Below are 13145 nucleotides of genomic sequence, written 5' to 3' on the forward strand. Positions count from 1 at the left end.
TATTCTAGTAATAAGAAGAGAATTAAGGATTGGTGACAGATTCAGATGGACACAACAGAGATAATGGTGTATTACGAAATGGACAAGGAGTGTGAAAGGCATGACTAATGTGTATCCCATTCTAGAGGTGACAAGATTTTGTATAAAAGTTGGTGCTTTGTGAATGTTTCTTCAGCCACTCCTGGGACCTGCTCTGTTTGTTGTATGCTGCTTTGAGTTCATGTAATATATGTATATTGCATCAGACTCTGAGGACTTTGACCTGTCCGGTTAGAATTTTAGCCATATCTGGCCCAGGCTGAGAATTCTCTCCCACACTGTATTCACATGATCAGTGCTTAATATATACAGTGTTTTATATATATGGACATCAGTGGTGGACATTAATTATTATTCCGAATTTTCTCTTCCAGTAGTTCAGCAAAAGTGACACATTTAACACATTTAGCTAGCAGCAGTGATGACCAGTGGGGCAGAGTTTTTACCTCTGTCATTAAGATCAGGGCTGAAGTATGGATAGAGTTTCTCAGTGAAAGACTGAGCAGTAAAAGAGTAGATATGAGAACTGGCCTCCACATCATAAAAGGAGACCAGACCCTCCTCATAATCCACAAACACCCCCACCTTCTGGGGCTTCTGTCTCAGAGAGAGGAGGACACGGGGAGAGTCTAGAGCCTTATACTCATCCCCATTCCTCAGCCATATAGTCCAGTATCCATCCTCAGGGCTTAGTGTTATATTTCCCTTCCTGTTAATGGACTCTCTGGCCACTCCTAAATCCCACTTACTCTTCCCCCTGACCTCCACCTCATAGTAAAATCTCCCTGAGGAGAACCCCACCTTTCCCAGGACACAGGGACATCTACAAAACCTCTTTGGGTTGTCACGGAGATTCTGTCGTGTGTCTCCAGTTTTGACTTGTTTTCCATCATCAGACAGGATGAGTTTTCGATGGGCTGTATCAGGATCCAGGGTCACATCCACTGTAGACAATGTAGAGAATTCTCATTTAGTTTTGTGTGTTTTTGTGTATGTGTGTGTGTGTGTGTGTGTGTGTGTGTGTGAATCATACACTGTGTGTCCAGGAGAAACATTAATGTCTGTTATTCTCTTTAGTAAAACACTACAGCTCTGATGACTCTGAGTGAACTGTACAGAGCTGTTGGTGACTCCATGTCTGACTCACACACACATTTACACTCCACATCTCTCATGAGCAGATCAGTAAAAACATGACAGTGTGATGAAAAGTGATCCAGTGATCCTCAGTACTGGATACTGTACACTCACCTGCATACAGTCTCCTTCTGCTCTCAATCTCTGAAAACACACAGACAAGATTTAGAGTAAAGATACAGAATTTTATAACTTGGGTTAATATTTTTGTGTTAATAATTTTGTTGTTGGTTCTCACTCTCCCCCTCTATTGACTGTTTTGAGTCATATTTCCTTTGTTTTGTTACTTCCTTGTTTTCCTGGTTCATTCAGTTAATTATTCAGTTGTTGCACACACTTGTTTTTGTTAATCTAGCCTGGTGTTCTGTGGGCATGAATATCACTGGTTTTCCATGGTCTTTGTCTTGTCTAATCTGACCTTACCCTGATGGATCTAAATAAGTCTAAGAGTTATATTATGATCTGTGTGAAACCTCCATTGTTCTTGTTCTTCTTCATGTTCTTGTTCCTAAGCCTCTGTTCTCTGGTCTGGGGGCTATTCCAGAAAGAGGGTTTAGTGAAAACTCAGAGTTAGTAAACTCAGAGTAAGTAGTAAACCTCCTAATAGAAGAGCCCTATGGCTACATTCTCCAGCAATACAAAGCCATAAGGCTCTTCTATTAGGTGGTCTATTACTTGTTCTGAATTAACAAACTAAACCCGCTTTCTGGAACAGACCCACAGTCTTTGTTAAATAAATGCTGATTCTCCACACACATCCAGTCATTTATCCAATTTGTGACAGTTAAAGTAGCTTGAGTAGAATTATATACATTTGACCAATATTGTCGTGAATTTGAATCAGACCTGGTGGACAATTTGATCATAATTTCACCACACAAAAAACTTCATTGTTAGACAAAACAAAACAACAATAACAACGACTACAACAATAACAACAACAAAAAAAAACCAGATTGATGTTACATGAATTTAGGTGAAACTGAAATAGGTTGTACACTGATGGTCATGACTGCGTCCAGTACAGTCATACTGCCACTCAAAAATACCAGTTTCACCACTTTCTAAGAAGCAGCACCATTTAACCTGATTTCAGTACATTGGCTTTGACTCAGTCAAAAGGGCGATACCATTGAATATTTCTGTTTCTGGTTTTATATGAATAAGGTGATGAAAACATTCCATTATTTCTAACTTTATTCAAGGACATGACATTTCATTTCTAAAAATCTGAGATAGTAATAAAAAAAAACCAGACATATCTCTCTTTATTTTCTCATCTGGGCTTTTTGGAATGACAGAGAATTAATAGTATTACTAACAAGGATGTATTTAGTACACATCCAGAATGCCAAACCATGGATGAGATAACATGTAAACGATTAAGAAATAAATACATAATATTTTTATCCTTTGTGTTTGTGAGTATATAAAGAATTTTTTTTCGGTCTAGCATAACTCCACTGGCTTTAAATATGTTGCTATGGCTACCAGAAACCTGTTAGTAGTTCTATTCCAGACATGTGTTTTCTTCCTCTTTTTCTAAATAATAAATTGACTAATTAGTGAAATGTGTGGTGTGTAAATCACCCTGTTTTACTCCTTTTGCTCCCCTCATACAGAATAAGACAGCGTAATATTTATATCTCTTACACATTAAAATAAGACATTGTGATGATTATGGACCATAAAGCACTGACCTTTCTCACACACTTTCTTCTTTTCCTCATGGAATTTTTTCTCCAGCTGTTCCAGAGTTTTCCTCAGAGTGTCCACACGCAGATGAGGGTCAATACTGATGTCAGTGGAGTATGTGGTGTGTGGAGGTCTGCTCATTTTGGGGTAATCCTACAGTCCAGCAGGAGAGAGGAGAAATCTCTCAGCATGGGGAGTCTTGTCCTGTCATGTACAGCAGTGTCATTGAACAGAGAGAGGGACACTGACCTGTAGGAGGTGGAGGTGATCTTCAGAGTGGGAGAGGTGCTCCAGTTCAGTGTCTCTCCTCTTCAGCTCAGTGATCTCCTGTTCCAGCTCTTTAATGAGACCTTCAGCCTGCCTCTCTGCTGCTTTCTGTTTCTCCTCCATCAGCTCAATCAGCTCAGCCAGACTTCTCTCAATACAGCCAATCAGAGAACTGAACACCTCCACACTGTCTGCTATCAGTCGCTCTGTGTTTGTCTAATAGAACACAACAATATACATTCATAAATATCATTACATTTATACTTTGATGTTAAAATGAACAACAAAATAACTCACTGAATTAACATATTGAGTAAAGCATGTCTCTTAAGAAAAGACATTTAACTTTTGTGCACTTATAGTAAACTGTTCAGAACTGACTTTGCTGAGCTGTACTGAGTGTCTCAACTCTTTAATCTTCTTCTGTTTGTCCTGGATCATCTGCTGCACTTCTGTCTGTGTTTTCCCCAGCTGAGACTGTGGACAGAGACAGAAACACTGACACATTAATATTGATTCACACTGATTTGAAATATTACATGTTAAGGCAAATACCGTCTCCTCCTCTAAAAGATAAAAAATAGACATTTAAAACAGCTGTCCAATTGCCAAAATGTTTATAGTATAATGCAATATTGTCTAACAATCTAAAAATCTAATGATTCAAATCTCTATGCTTGTAATATTTGTCACCTTCCTCTCCTCACTCTCCTCCTCTAGAGGAACAGTGTTGTGAGTCTTGTGGTCTGTTTCAGTACAGAACTGACACACACGTGTCTGGTCATCTCTACAGAACAGCTCCAGGGGTCTGTCATGTTTCTGACATATATAGTCCTTCAGTTTCTCCACAGGATCCATTAGTTTGTGTTTTTTCAATCTGGTAGCAGTTTTATGAGGCTCCAGGTGAGTTTCACAGTAACTCAACCCACAGTCCAGACAGGACTTCACAGCCTTCAGTTTCTCACCAGTACAGACATCACAGGACACTTCTCCAGGTTTAGCAACAAGGTCTCCCCTCCTTTTAAAATGATCTACAAGTTCTCTAAATGCTCTATTAATTTTCAGTTCAGGTCTCATATTAAACTGCTCCTTACAGAGTGGACACTGGCAGTGCTGGATGTTGTCCCAGAATTCTTTGAGACAGGTCATGCAGAAGTTGTGACCACATGGAGTGGTAACAGGATCAGTGAACACATCCAGACAGACAGAACACAGGATCTGATCTTCAGACAGGAGACTGCTGGAGGAAGCCATGTCTGTGTACATAATCACAACAACATCACAAAAAGTTTTTATGATGTCAGTTCATCTATGCACTGAAGAAAATTAGCTCTGTAATTAAGGCTTTTTACATAAAACATTGACAGTATTCTCAGACCGATATGTTTCATAAACAAAATAATTTTACAGTGCCCCCCCCCTCCCCCCCCAACCCAGGAGGCTTTTCTAAAGCTTAGGTTTCTGTTCTACAGTTTTACTTTCTCTTCAGCAAAGTGACATAATTAAGTCCCTCCCTCCTCAACATCGTACGTTAAATAGGAATTATATGACCACTGACCTATACTTCAATCTTTGTGCAAAGATGTCACTGTAAGCCCTAAGACAGACTCAAATCATTAGCCTACAGTCACAACTAACTACAGTACCTCATCACTATTCTTTCACTTTTTAGGTCTAACTGACAATGGCTACACAGCTTTGACTGTGGCCTTGACACCAAACAAAACAAAGTAAAATAAAACAAGTTGTGGACAATCAACATACAAGCCAGAATGAAATTTACAGTGATGGGAGAAACTAATTTATGATCTAAGGTAATCCAAATTTCAGGAGATTACTGTTGAAAATCCTCACTAGTTTTAAATCTAGAAATGACTATGAAAAGAGTCACTATGACCCTGTTAGTTCAGGAGCACAGGGCTACTGTTTAAAATTTTACTGCGTAAGAATTTGTTCTGTTACCAGTGCACAAAGATCTTATTTTATTCTATTTTTTTTAGGAAAATCAACTATGAGACTCAGGTGTTATAATACCTCTGTACCTCTGTAATTCTGATGTCCTTTTAAACTGAGTTGCTGACTTTGTCGTTGGCTCATCCTCAGTTTGACTCTCTGTATGACATCAAGCTCCAACAAATTTACTCAGTCAAATGTTTTTTTCACTCACTGTGCTGGAGTCTGTGCCCAAAAATTAAATAAAAGTGATGGTCAAAAAAGTCATAAAATCATGGTAAGAAAAGTTCTCCCAACTGTAAGGAAGCAGGAATCATAATGCAATAGTAGGACAAGAAAATGACTGATTAAAAGGGCTCATAGCATAGACAGTATAAAATGAATGTGAAACTCAACATTTCAGAACAAACTGGTTAGACAAGTGTCTTTGGTTTACAGGAATCTTCATACCTAACCAAATAAAAACTGCTCAGGTAGTATTTAAAACACATAGTCAGAGTATTTAATGAAAATATTCCCACTTCTAGTGACTTGTCAGACAAAGCCTGTTTAAACTATTTCTCTTTGTGAAGCAGTTCACTCTAACTGGCTTTTATTCCAGTCTGGACGTAAAACAACTGATTCTGTAATTAGACACTCATCAGGACTTTGATTTACTGAATCAGATGTTCTTGTTCAGTGCTGTAATAAAAGCCTGAATACACTGATACTGTAAATGAAAAGGCTTCTCTGTCTCTAAATTAAAATCTTGTACTAAAATACTTACCTTGTGTTGATGTGTCTCCTGTCTCTGAAAGAGATTGTGATACTTTCTTTTTCTGATTCTGCAGGTTTAAAACAGCACCTGACTGGGTGGAGTTTACTGTGTGTGTTCTTAATTTGGAAAATAGGATTGTCTTCTTATATGACAAAGGTGTAACAGTAAAGAAGGGAGATACATGTGCCATATATTCGACTGGGATAGTTGGAGCTATGGATCTACAGTTCTTTTTAAAGCATTGTCTCAAAATGGTTGACAATGCAAAGTTAGGAGGACACTTCAAATATAACTAAAATAAAAAGAAAAGTTTGTGTCAGTGACTGTTTTCAGAGCAATGAGAGTCTGTAATCCTTATCAGATAAAACTGAACAAATGAAAAAAAGAAAAAGCAAAAATGTACTGCATATTTCATATAATACTCAGTAAACAAGAGTCATGATCTATCTTACATCATAAATCATAAACAATGATGAAAAGTTTAAATACATGATCAATATTTATTATATAGATCAGCCATATACTTTACTGTTCTGAATTTTCTCTTCCAATATTTCAGGAACAAAGCCATATGAAAAGACATTTAACTCACAGTGGGCTAGTATTTTTACCTTTATGTTTAAGACCAGGGCTAAAGAATGGATAGAGTTTCTCAGTGAAAGACTGACCAGTGAAAGAGTAGATATGAGAACTGGCCTCCACATCATAGAAGGAGACCAGACCCTTTACATAATCCACAAACACCCCCACCTTCTGGGGCTTCTGTCTCAGAGAGAGGAGGACACGTGGAGAGTCACAAGCCTGGTACTTATCCCCATTTCTCAGAACCACAGTCCAGTATCCATTCTCAGGACCCAGTGTTATATCTCCCTTCCTGTTAATGGACTCTCTGGCCATTCCTAAATCCCACTTACTCTTCCCCCTGACCTCCACCTCATAGTAAAATCTCCCTGAGGAGAACCCCTCCTTTCCCAGGACAATGAAATATCTTGAAAACCTCTCTGGGTTGTCAGGGAGATTGTGTCGTCTGTCTCCGTGTTTCACTTGTTTTCCATCATCAGACAGGATGAGACTGGCATGTGTGTGTGTGTGTGTGTGTAGCAGGCTTTGGTTCATGATAACTGAGGTCGCTGGTTCATATTCTGTGTGAATCATAGTTATCCCAGGCATGTGCTTTCTTAATTGGTTTTTAGTTAATTAATTAATCAACAGAGTGTATGGTGTGAAATGATCCTGTTTTACTCACATTACACCACCTAAGAAATCTATCTAACTTTCTCTTTTTCATTTTCTAAGCGTCAAACCACTCTCCTCATACACGTTAAAATTATGAAGGGTGAAAAGAAGATTAACAGGAAATCTAATCAATATTTTTTTCAAGTACATTTGCTTTCTGTGTTGGGATGCTTTCAACATTATCTGAATTACTGCACAACCACTGATTCAAAATTGCTTCAATATACAATAAAAAAAAAAACACCTTCAACATTATATCAAAGATTACTTAACAGTGTGGTGTTTAAGCGCTGAAACACTGATTCAGTATTAGACAAGGTTGACTCTTCCATGGTGAATAGACTGACAATACAATGAGCAAAATCAGTATTAAATCAGCACTGACTAACAAAAAATGAAAATGCAAACAATTCGATGGTAATATCTGCCTTTAATTTAAGAAACATGAAGCTGTCAAAGTTCAGTTGTTTTCAGTCAAGAGCATTTTAAATATTATCAGCTTTTTATACCAGGGCCTTCAATGGCTGCATGGCTGCTGAAGATCTATGCAGTAACCAAAAAAAAAAAAAAACCCACAAGAGGGCACCAACATATTACAAGGATGGAGGAAACCCACACAGACACAGGGATAACTCCACACAGAAAGGACCCTGGCCACCCAGCCAGGAATCAAATCTGAGATGTCCTTACTGTCAGGCGACAGCACTACCCACTGTGCCACAATGTGTAACAGCACAGTAAGTAAGGAAAAGAGCAAACAAACAACAAAACCCTGTCAGCTAGATTACTACTACATGAAACACCCAAGTGTATCAATGATTCAAGAATAAAACTGTGAGAAAAAGAGTTCTGTTTATCTTAAACGTTTGTCTAGACTCACCAAATTTTATAATATAAAAAAAAAAAGATGAACAAAATGAATTTGGGGGAAACAGAGACTGATTGTTTTCCTTTTTTTCCCCTCTGTCATCTGACAAAGATGTAGAAGAATGACTAAGAATAAAGAAAAACATTATTTATATTGGTAAATTATCATCAGTTATAACTTAATCATAAGAGACATCAGTATGTAATATATACATCAGGTGAACACAGTCATTCATATTCTGAATGTTCTTGTACAATACTCCAAAAATACTACAATACAGAAACACAACACAAAAATACAGAAAAAAATGACACATGAAAAGACATTTATCTGACAGGAGTGATGACCAGTGAAGATGAGTTTTTACCTTCATCATTAAAACAAGGATTAAAAAGTGGATAGAGTTTCTCAGTGAAAGACTGAGCAGTGAAAGAGTAGATATGAGAACTGGCCTCCGCATCATAAAAGGAGACCAGACCCTCCTCATAATCCACAAACAGCCCCACCCTCTGGGGTTTCTGTCTCAGAGAGAGGAGGACAGAGGGAGATTCACAAGCCTTATACTCATCCCCATTCCTCAGACGTATAGTCCAGTATCCATCCTCAGGGCTCACTGTTATATCTCCCTTCCTGTTAATGGACTCTCTGACCACTCCTAAAGTCCACTTAGTTTTCCCCCTGACCTCCACCTCATAGTAAAATCTCCCTGAGGAGAACCCCTCCTTTCCCAGTACAAAGACAAATAGATCAAACCTCTCTGGATTGTCAGGGAGATTCTGTCGTGTGTCTCCACATGTCACTTGTTTTCCATCATCAGACAGGATGAGATGGGGATTTGCTGTATCAGGATCCAGAGTCACATCCACTGTCAATAATTTAGAGAATTCTCATTTAGTTTTGTGTGTTTTTGAGTCTGTGTGTGTGTGTGTGTGTGTGTGTCTATGATAGCTGAGGTCACTGGTTCATATTCTGTGTGAATCATACACTGTGTGTCCAGGAGAAACATTAATGTCTGTTATTGTCTTCACTAAAACACTACAGCTCTGATGACTCTGAGTGAACTGTACAGAGCTGTTTGTGACTCCATGTCTGTCTCACACACACATTTACACTCCACATCTGTCATCAGCAGATCAGTAAAAACATGACAGTGTGATGAAAAGTGATCCAGTGATCCTCAGTACTGGATACTGTACACTCACCTGCATGGAGTCTCCTTCTGCTCTCAATCTCTGAAAACACACAGACAAGATTAAGAGTAAAGATACAGAATTTTATAACTTGGGTTAATATTTTTGTGTTAATAATTTTGTTGTTGGTTCTCACTCTCCCCCTCTATTGACTGCTTTGAGTCAGATTTCCTTTGTTTTATTACTTGCTTGTTTTCCTGGTTCATTCAGTTAATTATTCAGTTGTTGCACACACACTTGTTTTTATTAATCTAGCCTGGTGTTCTCTGGGCATGAATATCACTGGTTTTCCATGGCCTTTGTCTTGTCTAATCTGACTTTACCGTGATGGATCTAAATAAGTCTAAGAGTTATATTGAATTCTGTGTGAATCCTCCATTATTCTTGTTCTTCTTCATGTTCTTGTTCCTGAGCCTCTGTTCTCTGGTCTGGGGGCTATTCCAGAAAGAGGGTTTAGTGAAAACTCAGAGTTAGTAAACTCAGAGTAAGTAGTAAACCTCCTAATAGAAGAGCCCTATGGATTCATTCTCCAAGCAATACAAAGCCATAGGGCTCTCCTATTAGGATGTCTATTACTTGTTCTGAGTTAACAAACTAAACTCACTTTCTGGAATAGACCCACAGTCTTTGTTAAATAAATGCTGATTCTGCACAAGCATCCAGTCGCTAATCCAATTTGTGACAGTTAAAATGGCTTGAATAGAATTATATACATTTGACCAATATTGTCATGAATTTCAATCAGACCTGGTGGACAATTTGACCATAATTTCATCACACAAAAACCTCCATTGTTCGACAAAACAAAACAACAATAACAACAACAATAACAACAACAAAAAAAAAACCAGATTGACGTTACATGAATTTAGGTAAAACTGAACTAGGTAGTACACTGATGGTCATGACTGTGTCCAGTACAGTCATACTGTCACTCAGGAGAAAAATACTAGTTTCACCAGTGTCTAGGAATCAGCACCGTTTAACCTGATGTCAGTTCATTGGCTTTGACTCAGTCAAAAGGAGAATACCATTGAATACTTCTGTTTCTGGTTTCATAGGAATAAGGTGATGAAAACATTCCACTATTTTTAACTTTATTCAAGGACATGACATTTCGTTTCTAAAAATCTGAGAAAGTAATAATAACAACAGACATATATCTCTTTATTTTCTCATCTGGGCTTTTCGGAATGACAGAAAAGTAATACTATTACAAACAAGATTGTATTCAGTATACATCCAGAATCCCAAACAATGGATAAGATAACATGTAAACGATTAAGAAATAAATACATAATATTTTTATCCTTTGTGTTTGTGAGTATATAAAGAATTTTTTTAGGCCTAGCATAACTCCACTGGCTTTAAATATGTTGCTTTGGCTAACAGAAACCTGTTAGTAGTTCTATTCCAGACATGTGTTTTCTTCCTCTTTTTCTAAATAATGAATTGACTAATTAGTGAAATGTGTGGTGTGTAAATCATCCTGTTTTGCTCCCCTCATACAGAATAAGACAGTGTAATATTTATATCTCTTACACATTTGTAACGCCCTATACCCTCAGGTAGTCAAAGGTTGGGCCCTGAGTCCTTATCTCTTTAATAAGTCCCGTAGCTTAAATTCCAAGAAGGACCACCATTAGTGTTTATTATCAATCTTGTTTACTTGTCCCATAAAGCACACGACATTCACAAATAAGATGACCTCCAACTCCAACTTGCTTCCCCCACGTCCCCTTTTTTTTCTTCTCCCTCTCTTAGGAACTAGTGAATTTAACAAACCAACACCCCAACTGCACCCTTTTTCCCTGAAATATCAAATAAAATGTAAATATTACAGCATATCACATACACACCGATAACACTCTATTCAACCTTTCCCCCAAAACAAACAAAATAAAATGTACCCCTTATAACGTACTGTGCAGCTTTCCTTTTCTGTTGCAGTTACATAGAAGAAGTAACAAGGGGAGAACAACAGACGAACAAACAGTTCACTCCCTCTGTGCAGTACACACTAACACTTTTGCTTAACTATAATTCTAGCCGGCAAATGATCTAATTTGCATATGTACATCAAAGAGGACTGTTGCAGGCCTGTTGAACGTTGGCGCGCTTGGCGGAACTGTCCTTTCAATGCAATTATCCCAGGATGAAGGAAAAAACACAACCGGTTACCTCCGTCTTGTCGATACTTGAAACTTAGTCTCTTAAATACTTTCGACGTGGTCTCTCCCCCAAACACCCTCTGTGCGCAGTCCGTTGGTGGCTTTCCGTAACACCCAAACTGTCGCAGTCCCCAGCTTGTGGATCGTTGAATCTCTGGAGTAGAGTATATCCCTCCGTGTTCGTTACAGCTCGTTCGCCGGTCTTACGGTCTCGTCGTGCTGACTTCCCACTATGAAAGCTCGGCGGAATTCGTAACTAACTGTATTAGCTAGTTAATATACTCAGGAAACTACTACAACCAATGAAATACTCCTACTAGTCAGTTGAACTCTCCTCCATTCTGTTACAACCCGAGTTGTTCTTTTTCTAGACTTTTCTCTCTCTCTCTCTCACTTCCTCCTTCCCCCCTCCCTCACCTCTCACACGTCCCCTCATTGGCTGATCTTAACCAATGGCATAATTTTCTCATTTTACAATGACATTTCGAAGACCTTAAATCAAACAACATTTTACCAGAAATACGAGCATATTAAGTGTACAGAAAAATAAATAAATAAATAAAATAATTTAAATAACAGAAAAGTAACACTGTATACCCATGGGGTTACACCCTCCCCCCCTATTGTCTTGGTATGCCCCTATACCATCTGTTTCAAAGCCAGGTCCCAACCAGTTAACTTGAACTGAAAAGGTCTTAGACCCTGACTGGAAAGGCACATCGACACACACCCCTGGTTGATCATAAGACAAACGAACCACAGGACGCTTCACCCTTTGCGAACAGCGGGCTTCAGTGTGGGCCGCGGGTTGCAGCTCCTCAGTCAGTCCTTCTACTTCTTCTCCCGATTCTGTTGATTGGGTGGCCTCCCCACCTGCTTCTTGGGCAGTGTCACTGCAAAGTCCCACATCTGACCCAGCATTTGATCCAATCTCCTCTGAGTCTTCCTCCATGGCACTACTTGCAACAGCCGCCTCCGGTGCCATGTTATCTGGCTCATTCTCATCCGTACTTTCGCCCTGTACGGAGCTATCGCATTCGAGATATCCTGGGTCAAAATATCCCTCTTCTTCTGCCTCACTGATGTCAGACATTTCACCCTGGTCAAACACAGCATCTGTAGGTCTGGCCATATCAGGTTCTGGCCTCCGCTTTGCAATAGTCCTTCTCTTTTCCAACACCTTGTTGTTGGATGGTAACCGGATCAACTGCCCCACGGGTAAGAGATGATTCCTATGCAATGTCTTTATAGTCTGAGGGTGGTTCTCCATCTTTACCTGGAAGACTGGCAGGTCAGCCAGTTTGGAGATTACCAAGTACGGCTCTTTGTTCCATCTATTGGCCAGTTTGTCTTTCCAGCTCACTCCCAGGTTCCGGATCAGCACACGGTCTCCAATTTGTAGATCTTGGTGTTTCACCAGCCTGTCATACCGCTGTTTGTTTCTCCCTTGCTGTTGTCCTACTGTGCTAGTAGCCAGCTCATATGCTTTCTTTAGCTCTTGTCGAAGCTGTTGCACATACTTCGAGTGAGGCAAACTCTCCCCATGTTCAGGGCTAACCCCAAAACACAAATCAATGGGCAGTCTGGGTTGCCTCCCAAACAGCAAATAGTATGGAGCATAGCCTGTCGCATCATTCTTACTGCAATTGTAGGCATGCACTAAATGCCCGACATACCTACTCCACTGTCGCTTCTCCCTATCATCTAGAGTACCAATCATATCAAGCAAAGTGCGATTAAATCGCTCTGGCTGTGGATTCCCCTGGGGATGGTACGAGGAGGTGCGTGATTTCTTTACCCCAAGTAACTCACACATCCCTTTGATGAGCTTA

The 13145-nt window shown here is 39.2% G+C and overlaps 1 protein-coding gene across 1 annotated transcript; it reads right to left on the reverse strand.

Moving 5' to 3' along the window:
• Nucleotides 1-444: 444 nt before the first annotated feature.
• LOC115815815 (E3 ubiquitin-protein ligase TRIM39-like) lies at nucleotides 445-4404 on the reverse strand. The gene is made up of 7 exons (XM_030778831.1): nucleotides 3832-4404; nucleotides 3520-3615; nucleotides 3121-3354; nucleotides 2888-3024; nucleotides 2435-2461; nucleotides 1291-1304; nucleotides 445-983 (listed from the first exon to the last, which is right to left on the reverse strand). Exons 1-7 carry the CDS (start codon nucleotides 4402-4404, stop codon nucleotides 445-447), a joined length of 1620 nt encoding a protein of 539 aa, XP_030634691.1.
• Between the last annotated feature and the right edge of the window lie 8741 nt (nucleotides 4405-13145).

Source organism: Chanos chanos, chromosome 6 (genome assembly GCF_902362185.1).
Source record: "Chanos chanos chromosome 6, fChaCha1.1, whole genome shotgun sequence".
NCBI lineage: Eukaryota > Metazoa > Chordata > Actinopteri > Gonorynchiformes > Chanidae > Chanos > Chanos chanos.